Genomic DNA, 22,970 nt, shown 5'->3' with positions numbered 1-22,970 from the left:
GCCCAAAAGAGGTTATTTAAATATCTATATGACAAGCGGAATTGTGCTTGAGAAATTTATGCATGTATCCATTAATCTTTGTCTCCGGAAAAATGGCCACTTCCGTATGTTTCTATGCAACGTATTGGAGACCTATCTACCAGTTTAATACGCGTTCATCATGTGATAGGTAGATCATAGTAGGTAGATGACGTGCGTTTATGACGCTGAGGTACGCAGTTAGTGACACTATACAGATTGTTGCTACATTACAGAGCAGTCTGTTTAATGGTGTGAGTGCGGCTGGTATCTGTGGACATGGCGGCTGCGGATCGGTACCCCAGATCTTCAATCGAGGATGACTTCAACTACGGAACTAATGTGGCTTCGGCCAGTATCCAGATTCGTATGGGTGAGTGTTGTTACTTTATCTTACGGTGAAGCTCCAGACCAAGCCTATCGACCATTGCTTCCTATAAAGGTGTTTCATTATCCCATGTTACATTACATGTTATTGTATGGCGCATCTAGGTTTTATCAGCAGTAGTGTGTCCATGTGGGTTACCACAGCATTTTATGTAAAACGTTTTTTTGTCTTTACACTTCCCTGTAGGCTTGCTTTTGGGTAAAAAAAAATATATATTTTGTTCAAATTTACTATGACAACAGGCATTGGAAGGTTTAGGCTACAGTTAATGGATTTTTTGTAAATATAAATGTAACACACTATTACTAGGGCTTGTTTAATAACATGGACTGGGGGCAGCACAGTGACTAAGTGGTTAGCACTTCTGCCTCACAGTGCTGGGGTCATGAGTTTAATTCCCTACCATGGCCTTATCTGTGTGGAGTTAGTATGTTCTCTCCATGTTTGCATGGGTTTCCTCCGGGTGCTCCGGTTTCCTCCCACACTCCAAAAACATACTGATAGGTTAATTGGCTGCTAACAAATTGACGCTAGTCTGTGTGTGTGTGTGTTTGTGTTAGGGAATTTAGACTGTAAGCCCCAATGGGGCAGGGACTGATGTGAGTGAATTCTCTGTACAGTGCTGCGAATCAGTGGTGCTATATAAATGGTGATGATGATGAATGTCCAACAACTAATCCATTTATAGTTGTCATTTTGTTAGCACAGTTTAAAACATTTTAGCACACTTGTGCACACTGCATAATGTTATTAAATAATCCCCATAAAGTTGAATGATTGCAAATCCCATATTCAACTCCATTTGGGGGAAAAGTAACCACTGTACTTGTGCTACTGGAACGTTTGTTTTAATTACAAACGGGTAGTTAATCTCGCAACTGAACTTTATGCTCTCACAGCAAATGAGCTGATATTGAATATGTGGGGCATGTGCATACCATTTGCCATGGTTGCTGCTTAATTTAAAATCTACACAACTTTTTCAGTATTGTTTATTTATATAGCACCACCATATTACGCAGCACTGCACAGAGCATATGTGATTGTCCACATCAGTCCCTACCTCATTGGAGCTTAGGGGTCTAATTACAAAGGAGCGCATAATATGAAAGATAACTTTCAGTCCTCATGAAAAGTATCTCATATATACTAAAAAACAACAACACAGGAACAGCCGTTTCGAAAAACCAACTTCCTGTGAAGTGTACCACTTATCTGACACTTCTTTTTCTCCTGTGGTCCTTCAGTGATGTTATTCGTCATCTTTTTAATCATTCTGCACATGCGCCGACCACAAAACTCGCACAGGCACACGGAGCAGCCCAGTGCATAGCAAAGAAAGAAAAATGAGCATGTCACAGGGAGGGATCACATGATCCCTCCATTCATGCGCTGTGCAGCTCTGCTCTTCAGAGCTGTCGGCAGTGAAATTTTTTAATTATGTTAATGTACGCCAGCGTGGGCTGGTGTACAATAACATGATTGAAAAGTTAATTTCGTTCATTGTTAAATAGCGTTACTGAGCACTTCCCATACACTGCTATGGGGAGTGCTCAGAAAAACGATAAGAGATTCAAAGCAGCAGATATCTATGATATCTGCTGCAATGCAGTGATAGTAAATAAGATATTTGTGGTTAATCCCCCAAAACGTCAGTTTTCGGGGATTAAACACACTATTTTGTTTCATAAATAGGCCTTTAATGCCTAAATTCTCTCATATCTAGCGTTCATTTTTGTTAGCAGCCCTTAAAGCTACAAGTATGTTTTTGGACGGTGGTTGAAAACCGGAGCACCCAGAGGAAACTCACAAAACCCCTGGGAGAACATGCAAACTTCATACAGATAGGGACCAGGTCGGATTTGAACTCATGACCCCAGCTCTGTGAGGCAGCAATAATAATTATGACTATGCCACCATGCTTCCCCCACATTGCTGTTAAAGCCCTCAAATACTTGTGAGGCAAGCTACTTAAGAGAGAGCTTCTTTTTTTGCCTTATGGAAAGTGACATTTCTACATAATTTCCATGTATACCTCTATCTGAATGTGTCTTATTCCTATACATGACTCTTTTAAAGCTGCACTAACACTTATTTTTTATTTATTTTTTCTTGTATCAACGTGCACATCCTCTTAGCCAAAGTACCTGGGACTGCTGCATACAGCTGTTTTACCCAGGGGTCCTCCGTTCCTCCTTGGCCCAGCCCAAAAACTGAAGTTCGCGTAAGCAGTAGGACCAATCACAAGCTTCAATCAAGAGATTATGGCTTGTGGTTGGTTCTCCTGCTCAAACAAACTACCCTCTGCTGTGGTAAATGCCGGTGTATTTGCAGAGGTGTCAGTTGTTTAGTACATGCAGCATAATATATATTTCCAGCATGCACATCTAATTCTGTTAATTTATAGTTTCATGAAAACTTGAAATTGAATTGGTTGGAAAAGGAGAATAAAATAATATGATTTTGCATTGTAGCATAAAAAGCACACCCTTAATTTGTTGGTTTGACAAATCTAAAAATATTCCTATTTTTCAAATGTTGTCATGGTCATTGTTTTAAAGGAGACTAATAGATCAAAAGATATCCCTATGATGTAAGACAGTTAAACTATATCCTCCTAGTTTATACACTTTCTCTAAGACAGGATAGAACATTTTGCCATTCTAAAGAGATTCAGTTAAATATAAATGCATGCTCTATTTCAGGTATATAATTTAGTTCTATAAATGTAGTAATTGTTATAAATTAATGTCCAAAATGTGCAATTGTGAAACATTAGCCACAGAACAACTGTAGGCATAAATAATTCACCACTGTTTATTAGCTGATAGAAAAACTATATGAATGACAAATATAAAAAGGCATACTTTGACAAATCACGTATGTGATGTTGAATACTATATAAAATGTCAAAGCATATAGAAAAGTAACATGGAAAAATTGTGCTAGAACTGGACTCGCTGATCCATATAATTTTTTATTTACTTGTTTGTTTGGAGGTGGCAGACCTATTGCAATTTGTGAACGGGGTCCATAGCCATATCCCTAAAGTATCTATTTTTTCTATATATATAAAAGTCTAAAAGTAGTATTTTACTTTGTCTTTCATACTACAATAGATAAGCAATGCAATTTGACAATGAATAGCATATGCTTAATAATAAATAAACCTAATTACTAAGACCGCTTTTTAGCCAGGGTCTTAGAAGGGTGGGGAAAATAATTACGTAATGAAAAGATACATCCTCAGATATTCGTTGGGCAAATGTTATTGTTGGGGAACTAGCATTTTAAAATACATATTAAAAGTAGCAAACATAGTTAATATAGATTTGAAAAGATCATCTTTTAAAATACAATTTACCAATTTCAAAAGTTCAGCCTAAAAGAAATCCTTTTAGCCTTCTAAGGCCCTGGGCTTAATTTTGGAGAGTAATAATATCCACTAAAGTGACAAAAAGAGAGTGAATTATTTTGATGATCGCTATATCAGAGGGTAACCTAATAAGCAGCAGGTATCTTATTTATCAATTACATTAAAGATAATATGTTGTTAAAGGTATACAAAATCTACATTGCATTGTGGAGCAAATCCAGCAGTGCTAGGCAGGGATAGAGTTCCTGTAAGAAATCTTTATCAGGAGCCAATTCCCTTTTTAAATTGCACACAAAAAAATTTATAATAAATTAGAGCAGACCATAGTCTTTTTCGTCTTAAGATGTGAAGCACTATATCTATATTCTGAACTTAACAAGTTCATTATAACACATATAATTACAAGCGCAAGTCTACTTTATATGTGACTTTCTTTATAGTTTATATGTGACTTTCTTTATACTTTAAAACATTGTGCCAAAAAGAGAGAAACTCCTACTAAAAAGTGAATATAATAAAATATAAACTTTGAAATTTCACATGTTCTCTGAAATGCTGCATTAAAGCCAAATATGTATCTAAAGTGCATTGTAACAGATTATTATGAAATACTATATTGAATTTCAAGGGGAATTGCTGTATAAAATTTAAGGGTATATTAATGACTATTGTTGATTTCCTTCAGATCAGATATCCATATTGTTTCCAAGACTGGAACTATGGAAATAAGAACTGCATTAACTGGACATTGTTAAATGGTCCTTGTTTGTGATTTAAAAGTAATGTTCTCCCTTTGTATCGGGACATAAACAGTGTGTCTTTAAGATATATCCTTAGCAAGGTTAAGTGCAAAGCATTTAGAGGAAGTTATTTGAAATTAAAAAAGAGAAGGGGGAAAGAAACCTCATACTTAATAAGTATCCTTTAGTTTTAGACTATTTTACATATAGGGGGGTATTCAATTGTCGTCGGGATTGGTGAAAATCCCGCGGACCACACATGATTACCTATATTACGGTAATCGTGCGCGGAAAAAACGTTAATACGGTAATTTACATAACATGGTGCAGTAATATTAACATATTGCGACCAAAACCTTTTTTAAGGAAGTTGATTCAAACTCCTTCATCCCCTTCAATAGTAATCACCATAACAACTGGATACGCAATATTCCAAAGGGGCAATTTACTAGAGTTCGGAGAAATTGCTCTAAACCAGAACAATTTGCTTTACAGGCTGATGTTCTCAAAGATCGGTTTCTTGAGAGACAATACAAACCTCAATTAGTTCAACAAGCCTATGAATCCATTAAACATACTGATAGGGAACATCTCCTCACTGCCAATGAAAAAGAACCTGAACCTCTGTCCATACCTTTCATCACCAAGTTTAGCTCTGACTCCAAAAAGATTGAACAGATTGTAAAAAAAACACTGGAAAGTACTTCGGGGGGATACAGTATTAAAAGAAATCCTTCCAGAAGCCCCTAAATTTATCCATACAAAAGCTAACAATCTAAAAAGACAACTTGTCAGCAGCACTATTTCCCCCAAGAAAGCCCCCCCTGGAGGGACATGGTTAAAGGAAACAGAGAAGGGCTTCTACCACTGTCATCAGTGTTTGGCATGTAGGACCAGCTGTGTCTCTAGTACCAAACCCATTGTAGCATTCCAGTCAAATGTTTCTAGATGCCACCAAATGCCTTATCCACTCTCTGATCATCTCCCGCCTGGACTACTGCAACCTCCTCCTACCTGGCCTCCCCCACTCTCATCTCGATCCCCTTCGATCCGTCCTTAACGCTGCAGCTAGGCTTATTTTCCTCTCTCGCCGCTCCTCTTTTGTCTCCCCCCTCTACCTAGCCCTTCACTGGCTCCCATTCCCCTTCAGAATCCTCTTTAAGCTCCTCACACTCACCTACAAGGCCCTCGCCAACTCCACTGCGCCCTACATCTCCACCCTCCTCTCTATTCATGCTCCATCCCGCCCTCTCCGTTCTGCCTCTGACCGTCGCCTCTCTTCCCCCCTTATAACCTCCTCCCACGCGCGTATCCAAAACTTCGCCCGCGCTGCCCCCCTCCACTGGAACAAGCTCCCTCCCTCCATCAGAACTTCCCCTAATCTGTCCAGCTTCAAACGGGCCCTAAAAACCCACCTTTTTCTTAAAGCCTTTCTGTCTCCCACTTAACTTCCTACCTTATCTTCTGCCTCTGTCCCCCTACTCTCCCTCTCTCCCCTGCGTCTCTCTGTCTGTCCACCCCTCCCCTTAGATTGTACGCTCCTCTGAGCAGGGCCATCTCTCCTCCTGTTTCCACCACTTCTAACTCTGCTCTCCAGCTACTTAGCCCTCCTCCTCGAGGGTCCTCCACCCCACGTCCACTCTCGCTCCCTCCTCCCCCCTGGGGGTCTCCCTGTCTTCCGCGCCCTCCTTCTTGGGCCCCGTCGTTTGCGGATCTTCCCTCCCCCTTCCCCGCCCTCTCTAGCTGTGCATTGAGCGAACTGAGTTGCTGTGTTTACTGTACTGTGCTGTCTCCCATTGTATTGTGATTTTGTTTGTCTCTGTACGGCGCTGCGGATGCCTTGTGGCGCCTTATAAATAAATATCAACAATAATCAATAATAGAGAACAATTCAAATTTGACAGCAGACTTACCAGTGACACCACAGGGGTGATCTATCTCCTGGAATGCCCCTGTGGTCTACAATATATATCGGAAGAATGATTAGGAAGCTTAGCGTCAGGATTTCGGAAAACCACAGGAACATTAAAAAGGGTCTAGAAACCCACAGTGTATCAGCACACTTCGCTACACAGCATTCCAAAGATCCTTCCCTGTTGCAATTTATGGGAATCAGGAAAATTGTCAAATCATGGAGGGGTGGGGATTTTATCAAGAAAATTTCTCAGAAGGAGTCAGAATGGATATATTGTATGAGATCCCTAACACCCCAGGGCTTAAATATTGACTTCGAGCTAGGTCAGTTTCTCTGACCAGTTATGTAATATAGAGAAGCTATCTCATACTCGCCTTTATTGATTTATCATCTATATTAGCGGCACTCTGTTCCCTTACCTTAAAATGTGCTCACTCCTCATTGTCCTTTTGCTCTGGACAAATATAAGAATATATACACCACCATGAATCTTACTACCCCCCAGGGAGTTTCGTGATGTAGCTGGAGAGGATGACCCTTTTTTGTGGTCTATCTCCCATATATAGGCATATCTACACCACTATTTACATACTTTGTGATCCCCCCGTGAGGGAGATTTATTTTATTATATTTTAATATATACAATTGAAAAGGATGACACATTATTGTGGCTACCTGTTGTCACAAATATCGGACATTTAATTTCTATTTGATGGACATTAGAAGCTCCTTCTCATGCTATTACGTATGTTGTGGATTTATATATTCATTTGACATCCACTATATGATTTGCCACTATAAATGCCAATCACATCAATGTACCTATTGAAGACTTCTATCCCGCCTACTAAGACACTTGCCCAGACTATTGGATGACCAATCATGTCCACATCGATGTGAACCAATAGGGAATAGAACAAGTCAGCCTATCACAGAGGAGGGCGCCCCTTATAAAACCCATCAGGATATTATGGACATGTAACACTATCCCTGAAGAAGCCTATTTGGTGAAACGCGTTGGTTTGAATACTGGTCCGTATATTCCTACTGGTTCTGGACAATAGAACTTATTAAGGACCGTTTCCAGATACATCGCCGCATGCGCAGAACATACCCAGCCGCGACTGTGGGACACACTAAAGAATCCTACCATAGCCGGAGACAACAATTGAAAGGAGACTACCAACCCTGGACAGGGTAAGTGTAAGCGCACTTCGTCCGGACCCACTGGCTGGATCTTTGGACTTTTTTTTTCACTTATACTTACAGTGGATTCACCGGCTACCCGCAGATACCACGGGACCGTGGCCCCACTGCTCGTGTGAGCTCCCAGTCTCTGAAACTATTTTACATATGGTTTGGACTTGATCTTTCTGGACTACAACACCACTCTGAGACTTGATTGGTACTGTTCATTATCCATATAGCACTGGATTGATTATAGACTATGTCTGGAGCTACATTGCTTTGTCCTTAGTGCCAGCTATTGCTCTTGATTTGTATGGTGCATAGGAGTCTTGTACCCTCACCAACAATACCTCTACGGATCTCTGATTTGCATCTATGTATTTACAAGATTTAAGCTGAATCCTATGAGACCTGTATTTTGATATATTCCTATGTACATATCACTGTCAGTGTTTATGGTTTTAAAAGGTTGTAACCTTCTCTATTAATATTTTATATGCATACCCACTGAGGAAATAAAGACACTTATTGTGTATCAAGGGGTTAACACATTGGCTTATTGTATTGCATCTTTAGGTTTGACACCCTCAATCCGCCAGGTTGCCTACCTACCCCTCATTAGGGAGTGGTCACCATACTTCTCCCGATTATCTGCGCCATAGGGGACTTTTCTATCTGTTTATCTAGTCTATGTTAGGGTTGGGACTATCCTTATTTGTCCTCCAGGCAGCAACTGATTTATACCTTCAAGGGAGTGCGGTAGCCCATCCCTCCTACTTTCTACCGTATTTATTGCTATAATTGTGTCAGAGCTCCCACACATAATTTTCATCATTATCAGCTATTTATATAGCGCCACTAATTCCGCAGCACTGTACAGAGAACTCGCTCGCATCAGTCTCTGCCCCATTGGAGCTTACAGTCTAAATTCCCTGACACACAGACACCTTGCTAGGAAAACTGATCACTTTTACTGTCAAAGCAGGTAAATCTGTTAACAGGGGGGAAATTAGGGCAGTATCGGAGAAAACCCATGGAGAATTGCTCTTACTTAGTTTCTTTGTTGCAGAATGGTCCGAAAACATCCAACCTTCTGACTGTTATGGAAACATATCACTAGTCGCTGTAAAGGATACACTCTATCTACTTTCCATATTTGTTAAATATTGGTTTTATTTCTCTTATTGTTATGGAATTCTTTATATTGTAAAGTTACAAGAAGTTGTAAACAATAATAATTATACAAATTGAGGCATTGCAGCTCTTTCTATCAAGCACATTGCAGTGTCTTGCAAAAATGTAAGTGATCAATCATGAAGGAATGTTATGTGTGTCCTGTTATTTCATTTTAATGCCCTATATTCCTCCTCTTGTTGGAATCCTATGCGCATTACACTAAAATGTGTTATTTGTTTACTACATAGATTTTCTGCGAAAGGTCTACAGCATTTTGTCTGTACAAGTTCTTTTGACCACAGTGACTGCTGCAGTATTCCTTTACTTTGAGTCTGTCCGGACATTTGTTCATGAAAGGTAGGTTAGCAATGTGTTTTTTGCACTTTATATTTTTTTTTATTTAGCAGTGGCCTAGAGGTTGCCACCGAACATATGTAAAATGCATATGAGTAGATATGTGTTTCAAAGTAATTGTGTGGATGCTAGATGGGCTGAATGATTAGATTTAAGGTTACAGTCATTTTCCTTGTCTTGCTGCACCTAGAAGATTTTTATTATGACACTTGATGACTGCTAGTCATGGCCAGTGCTAGGGCACTAAGCACCCCTGCACCCTCCACATCACACCCCCAGAGGGGACATGGCCATGACATGGAATGGTGGTCCACCATCCCACTCTCGTCCCATCTGTTTAGCCTAGAATTTTCGCAGTATTAAGGGTGTGGCTCCCTCTTCATATTGCTTTGACTGTCAGTTGACACATTTCAGTATAGCCAAGTACAATCATTTGTACTTGCCAAGAAATGAGAAAATTATTTCCCTGCACCTCCTTAAATTAGCATAGCCTTCTGGAAGTTCATGTCTATTTAGAAAATGGTCTATACTGACACACTATGGGGGGAATTCAATTGGCGACGTTACTGTCAAAAGTAATGCGGCTTACGCACTATTACCGTTATTACGGTAATAGTGCGTGTAATTACCGTTATTACGGTAGTTTTGAACGCCGGCTTTTTGCTTGCAGCTCTCTGAGCTGTGAGCAGAAAGCCGGGTTAATATTACCGTAATAACAGTAATATCTTTAGTGCGGCGGGACTTCAGGGGGAATTTAATCCCCCCCCTATAATGCTTAGACAAATACAACCTTAAGGTATTCACATGTGTTACAATTTAGTTATAAAATTGTGTTGATTGTAATTCAATTGTAAATAAATCTTACAAAGTGTGGATGATATCCAATCAAAAAGATAAAATCAATTTGAATAGAATTTAGGTTTGGTAAATTGAAATATTTTATCTTCATTTAATTAAATTGTTTAGGGTGTGCTGTAATTGTTCGCTACAATTGTTTGCTACAGTGTGTATGCCTAGGTAAACGCGAAACTCTTCATGTACAGTATAGTCATTGTTGCACCCTAATTCATTTCTGACTTGGATCAATAATTCTGGGGAATTAACATATAATGTCACCTAGGACCCCCATCTGGCTGCTCCTGATCTTATCAGAACAGGGGCAGCCAACTTCTGTGTCATGTCACCTCCTTTCTGCAGTGCGGGGAGGTCAGCGGAAGAGGAGGTAGTGCACTGTGCTCTCCCTCTCTCCTGTGTGTGGTCCCTCAAGGCTGCACATGCAGTCCTCCACCTCTTTAACATTGCCCACCACTGTATTATATAGTGACTACTATAGAAACACAAGGGTAACTATCCCAGACCATATTATTTTGATTTGCTTAAAGGATTTTTTTTTTTTTTTTTAGACCACTCTATTTACTATAGATCCAGCCTTATTTGTTTACGGTCACAAATGCATAAATTAATTATGATTGCCTGTTAATGAGCTCATGGGCTTTGTTTTTTGTTGAGAAATATAGTCAAATCAGAGCATTGCTGTCATATACTTTTCTTTGCTCTCAGCATACACTGTATAACAGTATTAGACTTCTACACACAGACATATGATGGCTATCTTAACTCTGCTGCGGTCACCTGGTGGTGGACGCCTCACAAGAGTATAATATATTGTAATTTTGTAATTTAACAAAATTTTATTTTTGTGTTTAAATCCACTTTGGTTTTAAACTGTACATGAAGGCGTTAATTCCAGGAAATAAATAATGGAAAAAAATTTGAATCTTATGTAGGTTCTAAACGCTTTTTATTTCCCTTTTTCCTCCTGTTTTCTAGCCCTGCTTTGCTTTTGTTCTCTGCCATTGGCTCCTTGGGTACAATTATCGCCCTGACAATCTATAGGCATCAGCATCCAGCGAATCTGTACCTGCTGTTTGGATTTGTAAGCAATTTTATATTCTATATACGAGTCTAATATATGAATATAGAAATATTTATTATAGCTGTTTCGTAATCGCATGGATCAACGTGGCATTTATAATAGCATTGTCTGACAGATTATATGGAACCACAAACTAAATAAAGGTCAAGTACACAAATGGGAATTGTAATGTCAAGCCCAAATAAGCAAATACGACCTATTAATGTGTGCCAGATCCTGCATAATAGAAGTGAACACACACCTCAAAGTCCTGTGATGACTGATTATTCTCATTAGTATCTGTGAACTGATAGCATTGGCTGTGTTACTGACTGAGAAACCCAAAACCTGAATTATTGTCTGTTGAAATTCACCTTTGTAGAGGTTCATATTTACTTTGAATTACTGAATTGATTCTAAACATCAAGAAATTGTGGAGAAGAAAGATATGTAATATGTTACACTACTATACAGGGAAGGGGCTTTTTTTTTTTTTATTGTATGTTTTAATCAATTAGCCATATGCACCTATGTTTTAGGGTTGTACTATCCTATATTGTGTCATTTACAAGATAATTATCAATCTAGGCAATAATACAGTGCTTTGAAATCCATTAAACCCAAAGGTTGACTTATACACATACATATACACAAAGGAAAGTGTAGCTCCACTGTGTGTGTGTGTGTGTATGTATATATATATATATATATATATATATATATATATATATATATATATATATATATATATATATATATATATATATATATATATATATAATCTCTATTATATATAAGACTAGCTGCGTGTGTGTGTGTGGAAAAAACTATTTTCTCAGAAAGGGCTCATCCTATTGACCTGAAATTTGGTATACTGACATTATTTGACAAAAAAATTATAGTAGTGAAGTCAGTTAACTTCCCTCATCCCCCCTTCCCCCCGTGGGAGGGGTATAAGAAATTATAACAATTCTTTTGCTTTTGCATCAATGGGAGCTGCTATAACTACACCATCCGAAACAGGACTGCCGTTTAAGCTAATACGGCGGCAGTTCCCTTTGAAGGCGGCATTTGCTATGACCATGAACAAGTCACAGGATCAAACACTTGACCGTGTGGGTATTTATTTACCGGAGCCTGTGTTTGGTCATGGACAATTGTATGTCGCATTTTCACGAGTACGGAGAAGCAGTGATGTGAAGGTGCAGGTTATGAATACTGCCCTTCAAGGAAGACTGATTGAGCACAGCGATAAGGTGTTTAGCAGAAACGTTGTGTATCGAGAGGTTTTAGAACAGTAAGACGATGGAGATGAAGGATGTGGCGATGAAGATGAAGTGATGGAGAAGAATGGTGAGGTGGTGACATGTGGACAAAACCACGTTAAAAAAGGGCACTTGCATCGGGAAGTAACGCTCTTCCCCTGAGGAGGCCTGGATATATATATATATATATATATATATATATATATATATATATATATATATAATTTTGTGTGTATATGTTCCCATACTTTGACAGACCTTGACTCTTGTAAGCTATTTTCTTCAAGACTCAATTACTACAGTGACCTCCACTCAGATTGTTTATTATTATTAATATTGTTTGTTTATATAGTGCTACCATATTACGCAGCACTGTACAGAGAATATTTAATTATTCACATCAAGCCCTACCCTATTGGGGCTTACAGTCTATATTCCATACTACACGCAAGTTTTAGATTTAGTGGTACTTTTGAAAATGTACATTTTTCTTTGCATTCCATCTTGGGACATGGTCAACATGAGTCATTTGACACCCATAGGACAGACTGCTGAGTACTTAATTTTAACAATAATTGGTTATTATTTATTTTTATTTTCTGTACAATTTATAGTAATGCTTAAGCAAGTGACACAAATCAAAAAATATTTGTTGCGTAAAGTAGTTGATTGACATGTCATGTGTTTTATTTACAGACTCTTTTGGAAGCCGTTACTGTTGGTATTGCAGGTAACTCAATTTTGCTGCTCTTAGTAACCTTGTAAACAACCCTATTGCTAATATACTTATTGTAGATTATTGGTGTAATGACCATTATTTTAAGTGAATTATAGCTTCTGTATGTTTATATTTCTTTTCAGTGACCTACTATGAGGTGGCTGTGGTTGTACAGGCCTTTATCCTGACAACTGCTGTGTTCCTTGGCCTTACTGCATTCACGTTCCAGTCCAAGAGAGACTTCAGCAAGCTTGGAGCTGGGTATGCTTGCTTTCAATCTTTTATGAAAGAATCTCTATTAACACATTATGGGTGTGTGTATACACACACACGCACGCACGCACGCACGCACGCACGCACCTAGTCTTCTGTTATGTCTGGGAGACTGAAGGATTTGTGGACACCCGGGAGTAGACAGATGTCTATTAAACAAGCAACAGATTAATCTTCTCGCTAGTAACCTTTTCATTCTCAAAACTGTTGCAAAACTCAAGAGCAGAATTGCAGCAACATGGCTTGCCTTCTGAGCAAGCACCCACTGGATTTTCGCTACAGAAACCCAATGTCTGTTCTATTTTGTGGTACCATAGCTTTCAACATGTTTATATAAACGGCTTTTATAACCAAGGTTCTGATACAATAAATAATAGATGAAGCAAACTAAATATATATTTAATGTAATAAAGCATATTAAAAGAAATGATGACGAAATCCTCAACTTAAAACCAAACATAAGGCAAACTAGTATGAAAGGGAAATAAATAACCACTATAATTTGTCATTTTCTGTTACAGGCTTTTTGCTGGCTTGTGGATTTTGATCCTCGCTGGATTTCTCAGGGTAAGTTAATTGTATTAACTGGTTCAGGATATATTTGTTTTGTAGAAAACACATATTCGTTAAGGTTGCATTATGTTTAATAAGCGGATATAAATAATTGTTTAAAATGATTAAGGCTAGTTCTGCAATTAGAAATGTGGCTGCTATGTAATATAGCAATAAAACAAGTGACATTTTCACTGTTGCACGTTTCAAATTGTCTTCTGATTATTGACCGCAAGTTTGTTGTGCAAATAGTGATTTCATGAGAAAATAGTGGCCACAGAGCAAACCAGTATGTCAAGCTTTTCAAAGACTTCACTGCTTTACATTCAGGCATCTCTTTATTTAAAAGCTGAAATGTTTCCTTTTTACCCACAAGTAAGGTATATGGTTATCACCATGATATACACATATAACCTCTTTGATAGCTACACACACAAGTAAAAAAAAAAAAAAAAATCCACTTAATTCAACTGTATAAAGACAAAAAGCCTAATTTTCATGGTACATATTTGTGTATAATTTATCATTGTGTAGTGATGTCAGAACTTATCTAATTTTTGCTAAAAAAAAAACTGTCAGCTTTTTAGTAATGAACTTTCTATTTTCGAAGAATAAAACACGAAAAATGTAAGCGATTGTCATTGCAGATCTCTAGCGTAAACACCATTTTAATGGGATGTATCAATTTTAAATCATTGTTTTCCTAGAATATGCAACTCAAATTCTGCAAGTAGAGGTTATTATGGTATGGGTTATTTATGATTATAAAGAATGAAGATGTGCAGCAGTTGCTGCCACCTTATCATGTAAGCCATGCCTTTAACCAAAAACAATTACAAAAATAGCTGCATGACATCCCAAAAGAAACGTTATGTTTGCAGTTTACATCTGCATTTTAGCAGGTTTTTAAATTGCTCCGTGTGTATTTTGGTGGAAGTCGGGCAACAAAATAAAGACTGCCAACATTTTTTATGAAAGATTAGCCCTCCCCCTATATATCCCATGCAGTTCCAGAGAGTCACCTCTGCCAGTGCTGGTATGAACCACTGCTGCCAGGATGCTTTATAGTCACATTCGTACTGAGCGGTAATATGCAATCATATTTCTCTCCAGTGACTGCCAACTGGGAGGAAGTTTAGAATAGTTTAATCATTTCTAATTTTAACACATTACATAGTGGTAATTTTTGAGCCCTGTATGAGGTGTACACAGCTGATACTTCCTCATATGGACTGCAGGTCAGTGCTGTTCCTCTCTGTCAAGGAATAGCTAACCTTCAGTCTCCTTAAGTTTAATATGAGGACTGAGAATAACGCTCAATGTTTTATTATTTCCCAATCACTAATTTATAGTTAGAAATATTTCCTGGTACTGCAGACACATGCAGAACGCTAATAACACATCTCTATATTCTCTTTTTGCAGCTATTCTTTTACAGCGAAACTGTTGAACTGGCCATTGCTGCTGGTGGAGCCTTGCTGTTCTGTGGGTTCATTATCTATGATACACATGTCCTGATGCACAAACTGTCCCCAGAGGAGCACATATTAGCTGCAATCAACCTCTATCTTGATATTATCAATCTTTTCTTGCATCTCCTTCGCTTACTAGAAGCAATAAACAAGAAATAATACACAGTATTCTTTTACTCAGAGGTGTAACTTCAAATAAAGCAATTCACAGCCAGCTAAGAAGTGTGAATTTTACAGGTATCTTTATTATTTTGGACAACATTCATTACCTCTACCAAGTTGTCAACACCTCTTCCAAATTGGGATATTTTGACCAATATTCACAAAGGATTGTTACATTATATGATTTACATACTAAATACTTAACATAATCTGAGAAAAAAGGAGCCAACACATTAGTTGCTTTTCTTCTTATTATTTTTTCTTTCTTTAAATTTCTGTAATATTTCAGCAATCATGAATATTGGTGACAGTTTACGTGAGGATTTACCATTCCTAACTTCCAGAAAGATACTAATGTATAAGCCAACACATTATACCATATGCAGTACTGACATAAATTTTCTTTCTACCATTTAAGACTTTATTGAACATGTATTGGGAAAATCATATTTTTTTCATCAAATGTTGTAGTATAAAAACAATCGTAATATATTTTTACAGGATTTTGCATATGCACAATTTTTAACAGACCTTATTAATGTATTGTTACACTGTCTCCAGCTAGAAAAGTGCAGCATTCATAAGAGCTAGGTCACTGCTGTTGTGACATCGGACATGGCTCCTAGCTGTGTGTGTGTAACACGTTCAGAGCTGAAGCACTGTCATGTGATGCGGGGAGCGTCTCTAATCTACTAATGATTTAGCAAGTACTATGATATTAGACACTTACAAATGCTATGATTTTCTACCTGGAGAAGCTGTGTACAAATGTTGCTGTTTGATAATACCTTTAATCAGTCATAAGACCACGTTATATATCATCCCTTATCTCAATGATGACATTTTGCACCATTTATTAAAAATAATTCCAGGACAGCGCATCAGATAGGAGGCAATGACTTTCCTTACCTTTCACTCCGCAAGTCTGTACTGCACATGCGTAACCTTAGATCACACATGTGCAAAGCCATTTTCCAATAGTTACCGGAGGGGGTTAGAGCAGGGAAGGCTACTGTGAGGGATCCAAAGATCCCTCTACTGAAACGTTCTTCCCATAGGGTAGAATGGCTAACGCCATCTTCACATGGTGTTGGCCAATGAGTTCAAGCTCTGAAAAGCTAGACATTTCGGACCTTGTTAAATTGCCCCAGGCCACAGTCTCCATTAAAAATTATGGGGACTGTGGTTTAATGCAAAACTTAGCCTAATGCAGGAGATATCTATGATATCTCCTGCGTTAGGTTTTTGTTAAATACCTAAGTAACTTAAAAATGCCTAAACCATGTAGAAAAAAAATGTTTCTGCATGGTTTATGGCTTAATAAATAGCAGCTCCGTTAATGAGAGGATAAACTGACTTGCCATTGCTTTTTTCCTGTAAACTTTACATTTACAGCAATACATGTTACTGATACAGACCAGTAACCAGTAAGTACCAGTCAGGGACCAGCAGGCTAGTGTAGTCAAACATTTGAGAATGCATGTCTTGTTTGTGGCTATTGCTTACATTACAGTGTTCTTTAACAACTCCCCTATTTTTCACTAGTATTTCTTATGGATTTGCAGGTGGACACTGCATCTTTACAGTCATCACCTTAGAGTAGACATTCTTGTATTGGCTGCTTTAATTTGATGCTTGTTAGGGCAATGTGTATACTAGCCGGCAGGGCAAGTTTAGAATGGGGTTTCATGCTAAAATATTCATATTCTGTGTATTTTAGATACCCTATCAATTCTACATACAGGGCATGATTTAGAGTTCTATTTAATCTAAAGCAGGCCTGTCCAACCTGCGGCCCTCCAGGTGTTGTGAAACTACAAGCCCCAGCATGCTTTGCCAGTAGACAACCTGTTGATAGCTGGAAGGGCATGCTGGGACTTGTAAGTTTCACAACACCTGGAGGGCCGCAGGTTGGACAGGCCTGCTCTAAAGGGTACATTTGTACCTGGATAATACAAAGCAAGTATTTTCTTTCAGTGCAGGGAAATACTGCCTGCTTTTACACGTAGCACACAAATATTGTGCCACATTATTCTTACACTGTAGGGTCGCGCTAGGATGGCCCCCCTGTCTGCACATTTTAAATGTCCCCCGTCCCCCCCCCCGCCTCTGTGACAACATGGTTTTGTCAAGGTGCACAATTAAACCTTCTAGTTGGATTTACTCCTAGGCCCACAGTGAGTATTGTATATGCATCCTGTTGTGAAGAAGTCTTGTGCAGAAATAAAAGGGTTGTCATGCAGATTATCCTTGTATTGTCAACAGTATTCATGGTCTAATTAGGTTTGCAGTCAACTAATTTCTTCTCCAGTAAAATTTAACAGTATAAGGGGTAATACATGCAAAAGTATAAGGGAAATCAACCCACTTGAATCATGTTAATTTAATTGTTTTGTTTGTAAAGTAGGTTGTATAGCTTTTCACTTAAAAAATGGCTATTATTAAATCATTTTTAGTTTACTGATCAAAATTATTTGCATATTATATTAATAAAACATGTCTTAATTTAAATTGTTTTAAAGTTTTGTTTTTTCTTTTCATCTCTATCGTGTCCTGTTTCATTTAACATGTTTGTGGCCAATAAATCCGTAATTGCATGCTCTTGAAGCTATGCACACTGCATATTTGAAATAATAATAATAAAAGAAAATCGCTAGATTTATTTTTTCTGGGTATTTTGTAGTAAATCTATTGATATTGAATCAGCATTCACTGTTCTAAGCTGTGCAAATGATAAACAAATGGTCTTTCACCAAGTGTTGCTCACTGTGTAGAAATGGGTGATAAAGAGACTAAGGCACATTTCTGCATTAAGATAATTCTAACAGTAACAAAAAAAAAAAACCTAAACATTCTCAACCCAACAGCCATCAGAGTAACATATGCATTATGTGCATTTGTTGGAATACAAAATTAAACAGTACTTGTTATGTCTTACTAGGCAACATAGAAATTACATTAATTAATGAACAGAAAGGGCTACAAACAAATAAATAAATTAGAAATTAAAGTGACCATGTTGGACAGATATGCAACATGCCCAATTTGAGACCACACACATGGTGATTTGCCAATTTGTGAATATAACCAGCACTTTTATGCAGCATACCTGGCTAGCTTTGTCCTTTATTGGCACCACAAATGGAGGAAAAACTCTCAACCCCTCAAAAGATTGAGCCAATCACAATCAGGCAAAACCTTTAAGACATCTTGCTCATCTGGAATCTGTAGTTCTATAATAAAGAAAGCATGAAGTGGGGTGCGTGACTTGGTAGCTAGTTAAAAGCATGCAGTCGAAATTTTACTCTCTCTGTCCTTGTTTTATTATAGGCTTCATACTCATCTGGGTAGTACTTTAACTGTCTTCACCAGTGGATGTATTGGGCGAGTCATCTGCTGTGTCCCAGGATGGATAATGCGGTACTGGCTGATTTCCCCTGGTGAAGTGTGGCAGAATTTGTGGAAGAGTGTAACCCCTGCTCTTCCTGTCTCTGGGAAGAGTGCAATCTGTATAACTAAAATGGGGAAATAGTGCTTAGAGCCTTTACACGTGGCACCGTGTCATCTTCATCTTTTTGGAGTGGAGTATAGCAGAGGTTCTCTCCTATTACCGCATCATGATTGAAGACAGTGGCAGAGCTGAAAATAAATATACCCTGCTGCACTCGGATTTCAGAAAGAACCTCTCTTTTACGTACAATATATTCCAGGCTTTCAACAACAAAACAAGAAACCATGAGTACCAACTGGAATAACTAATCTGAGTTAATACTCAGCCTCAAGTTACCTTTTGTTTCAGATTAATTTGCTCCAGCATAGTCTTCGTTGTGTGTGTTGAGTCTAAATAAGTTTTAACAAAACCATTTTCCAGTTGCCTCTCTGTCATCTTCTCCTGGAAGTCCTTGCGCTTTCTCAAATTTAACATGGCCAAAACTGAACTCATTGTCTACCCTTCATCAAAAGTCTCCCCTCTTCCCACCCTCTCTATCTCTGTTGACAACACCACTATCTTCTTTGTATCCCAATTCCAATGCCTAGGTGTCATTCTTGACTCCTCCCTCTCCTTCGCCCCTCACATTCAATCTCTTGCCCAATTCTGTCTCTTCCAGCTTTGCCCGTATAAGACCCTTCCTCTTACAGGATGCCACCAAAACTTATCCACTTGCTGATCATTTCTCGTCTCTACTACTGCAACCCTATCCTTAGTGGCCTCCCCCAATCCCATCTTGCTCTTCTCGATCTATACTTCATACTCAGCTAGACTTATCTTGCTCTCTTCCCGCTCCACATCTGCTTCCCCTCTCTGCCATGCCTTACATAGGCTGCCCTTCCCCTACAGAATCATCTTCAAACTCCTAACCCTCATGTACAAGGCCCTCTCCAACGCCACTGCTCCCTATTATTATTATTATTATTAATTTTTATTTATAGGGCGCCACTAGGTGTCTGTAGCGCCGTACAGGGACAAACAATTACAATACAAGGTGTGATGGCACGGTACAGTAAACAATAAGCACAGTAACTCAGTAAGCTCAAGCACAGCTAGAGAAAGGGGGGAGGAAAGACCCGCAGGCACCGGAGCCCAAGAGGAAGGGCGCGGATGACGGGGAGACCCCCAGAGGGGTGGGGGAAAGGTAGCTGTAGAGCAGAGTTAGAAGTGTAGGAAACATGAGGAGAGATGGCCCTGCTCAAGGGAGCGTACAATCTAAGGGAATCCCTACATCTCCAACCTTATCTCCATACATACTCCCTCCTGCTCTCTCCAGTCGGTCAATGAATGTTGCCTGTCCTCATCTCTGACAACCACATCTCCCTTATCCAAGATTTCTGCCGTGCTGCCCCCCACCACAGGAATGATCTTCCTCGTTCTATCAGACTAGCCCCTAGGTTCCCAAACTGTGCGCGGCTCCCAGGGGTGCCGTGGACTGGAAGAGGAAAAAAAAAAAAAAACTTGCCAATCTGGCGGCGCCTGGGACCCAGTATCCTCCTCCCCCCTCGTTTCTCACTAAATGTCGGGTGTGAAGTCATAACGGCCGACATATTCAGTGAGAAGCGGCAGGAGAGAGGATGCTGGGTCCCTGGCACCGCCGGATTGGTAAGTTTTGTTTTTTGTTTGTTTGTTTTTTTGTTCTTCCTTGGCATGGCGGATGCAGAGGGGGCAGAGCAAAGATTCAGAGTGGGCGGAGCGAAGATGCAGAGTGGGCACAGTGCGGGGGCAGAGCGAGGATGCTGATGGGACAGCACGGATGCAGAGGGGGCAGAGTGTGTGGATGCAGGGGGCACAGGAAATGTGGATGCAAGGGGCACAGTGTGTGTTAGCTGTAAATTGTTCTTTGACAGAAATATAATTGAAAAAAATATATAAAAATTTTCTTTTCCCTTGGATTTATGTGTATTATTTTTGCATGCAACTAAACAGATATTTCTGTCCTGACCTAAATACTTATTACATTTTTTTGACTACTTATAAAACGGGACTGCTCTGTAATTATTTTGGAGGGGTGCCTTGAAAAAATTATGGAGACTCTAAGGGTGCCGCGAACTGCAAAAGTTTGGGAACCACTGCCCTAGCATGTACAACTTCAAACAGTCATTGAAAACCCACCTGTTTAGAAAAGCCTACCAGTCCTCCACTTCACCATTTCACCATGTAGTATACCTCACCCTCTTTCATCCTCCCTTGCTCTCTTTTTTGCTTCTTGTCTCAGATCCCCTTACATTGACTCACCCCATGTGTCTGCACTTTCACTTTAGATTGTAAGCTTTAGTGAGCAGGATCCTCTTCCCTCCTGTTCCCATTACCTTTCTTGTTTTTCCAGGCTCTCAGTAGCTGTGTTGTGAGTTTGTGTTATTTGTTTACTGTATTGTACTATTATACCATGTACAGTCTTGCTGTTTGCCCTATGTAGGGCACTGCGAACCTCATGTGGTGCTCTATAAATAAAGATTAATAATAATTTTCAGGGAGATTGTGGTTACTTAATGGTATGATGACTGCATAATACAAAATCTCTCCATGCCTGGTATAAGTAACAGAAGATGTATTTGTGTGGCTTCATAGATAAAAGATAAAGAGGTCTGTGTAATGCTCAAAATGCCACCTAAGCTCCAATAGATGCAGAGTAAAGAGCTTCAGGCGCAGACAGAACAGCTCACCGAGTCAGACCAGATAGAAATGATTTCAGCTTGCTTTTTTGATATCTTTTAGGAAGTCTGACTCAGATAAATTAGACTACCTAACATGCTTACAGGGCCGGATTTACCACTAGGCAACCTAGGCAATTGCCTAGGGCCCAGTGGTCCCCAAAGGGCCCTTCCAGGGCCAGTGGTGAGACCACCCTTTAAAAATGGGCCGCTACTAATGGGCCAGTGCTATATGCTTGCCCCCCGGGCTAAAGTCTGCTAGCCAGCCCCTGAAAATATATATATGTATATGTATATGTTATGCTAAAAAACTATAGTGCTATGGATTTTTTCAGGGAGGGGGCCCCAAACCATTATCTTGCCTAGGGCTCCATGAGTTCTAAATCCGGCTCTGCATGCTTATTCCAATTTTTAGCACTAAGTATTGAAGACCTCAATCTATCAAGAAACAGAACTCCTAGTCTGGGAAACAAGATATTTCAGAGCTCCAGAGATGTTCTGATAACTTTGTTCTGTACATAAAAAAGCATGAACTCTGCTACTTGCAAAACTGCCCCTGTCTCATTTGAAGTGTTGAAACTAATAAATGATCTTGCATGCATTACTTTACAGAGGTAAAGGGAGCTAAAGCCAATTACAACTATTCTGAGAAATTAAAAGATCAACTACAATTTGGGATTTCCATTCAGACTCACAACTTCCAGAAATGGAAGATGTGAGGCTGAACAATCTCTGAACAAATCTCCAGAACAAGCCCCAAAGGGGGTGGAGCACAGTAGACCATCCAGACATGAGGAGACTTTTATCTCTGGACACAACATACCTACTTAATGAGCATGTTACATTTACTTTACCTATCTTTACCTCTACCACTTTGATTTCTACAAAGCTGTTTCAACATAAAGATGTATTCCTCACATTTATCTGTTTCCCCATATAAATGTATGCTCTTTTTTACTATTTTATACACAATGTTGAATATCTATCACTAGTTTTAATGTATTACACTACTGTGTTTTGTTTCATTATTTACAAATATATATTCAATATGTTTCCCTTTTCTGGGATGTTTGTTAGAATACTAATACTGGTGACAAAATGTTACTTTCCAAATGTTAAATTGATAGTGTGTTTCTATAGTATTTTTTGCACTTATTTCAAATCTATTTGCCAAATTTATGTGGAGGACTGGGTTTTTTTTCAGTAACATGCTTTTTAAAAATAATTTACATTTTAATTTTCCTTTTAATATTTACAATATAATACATATGCAGTTACGAAATTAACCTTTAGTGTTTTTTCTGCTGTGTTTAG

General features: G+C 38.9%; 1 protein-coding gene and 1 pseudogene across 1 annotated transcript; one reads left to right on the top strand and one right to left on the bottom strand.

Moving 5' to 3' along the window:
• The window catches only part of LOC142150801 (uncharacterized), a 712,033-nt pseudogene that overhangs the window by 298,550 nt on the left and 390,513 nt on the right, over positions 1 to 22,970 (bottom strand).
• TMBIM4 (transmembrane BAX inhibitor motif containing 4) lies at positions 190 to 18,023 on the top strand. Its single transcript, XM_075209438.1, has 7 exons — positions 190 to 391; positions 9,050 to 9,158; positions 10,986 to 11,091; positions 13,032 to 13,065; positions 13,197 to 13,314; positions 13,848 to 13,893; positions 15,303 to 18,023. Exons 1-7 carry the CDS (start codon positions 298 to 300, stop codon positions 15,507 to 15,509), a joined length of 714 nt encoding a protein of 237 aa, XP_075065539.1. The 5' UTR covers positions 190 to 297; the 3' UTR covers positions 15,510 to 18,023.

Source organism: Mixophyes fleayi, chromosome 4 (assembly GCF_038048845.1).
Source record: "Mixophyes fleayi isolate aMixFle1 chromosome 4, aMixFle1.hap1, whole genome shotgun sequence".
Classification (NCBI taxonomy): domain Eukaryota; kingdom Metazoa; phylum Chordata; class Amphibia; order Anura; family Limnodynastidae; genus Mixophyes; species Mixophyes fleayi.
Note: the sequence above shows the minus strand (reverse complement) of the source record. Positions and strands in the feature narration are given on the sequence as shown.

Bases quoted from the DNA above. Each gene is read 5' to 3' on its own strand.
- TMBIM4 (XM_075209438.1), top strand. From the start codon at position 298: ATGGCGGCTGCGGATCGGTACCCCAGATCTTCAATCGAGGATGACTTC. The intron at 392-9,049 runs GTGAGTGTTGTT...TTTACTACATAG, and splicing joins CAGTATCCAGATTCGTATGG to ATTTTCTGCGAAAGGTCTAC. The intron at 11,092-13,031 runs GTAAGCAATTTT...TTTTATTTACAG, and splicing joins TGTACCTGCTGTTTGGATTT to ACTCTTTTGGAAGCCGTTAC.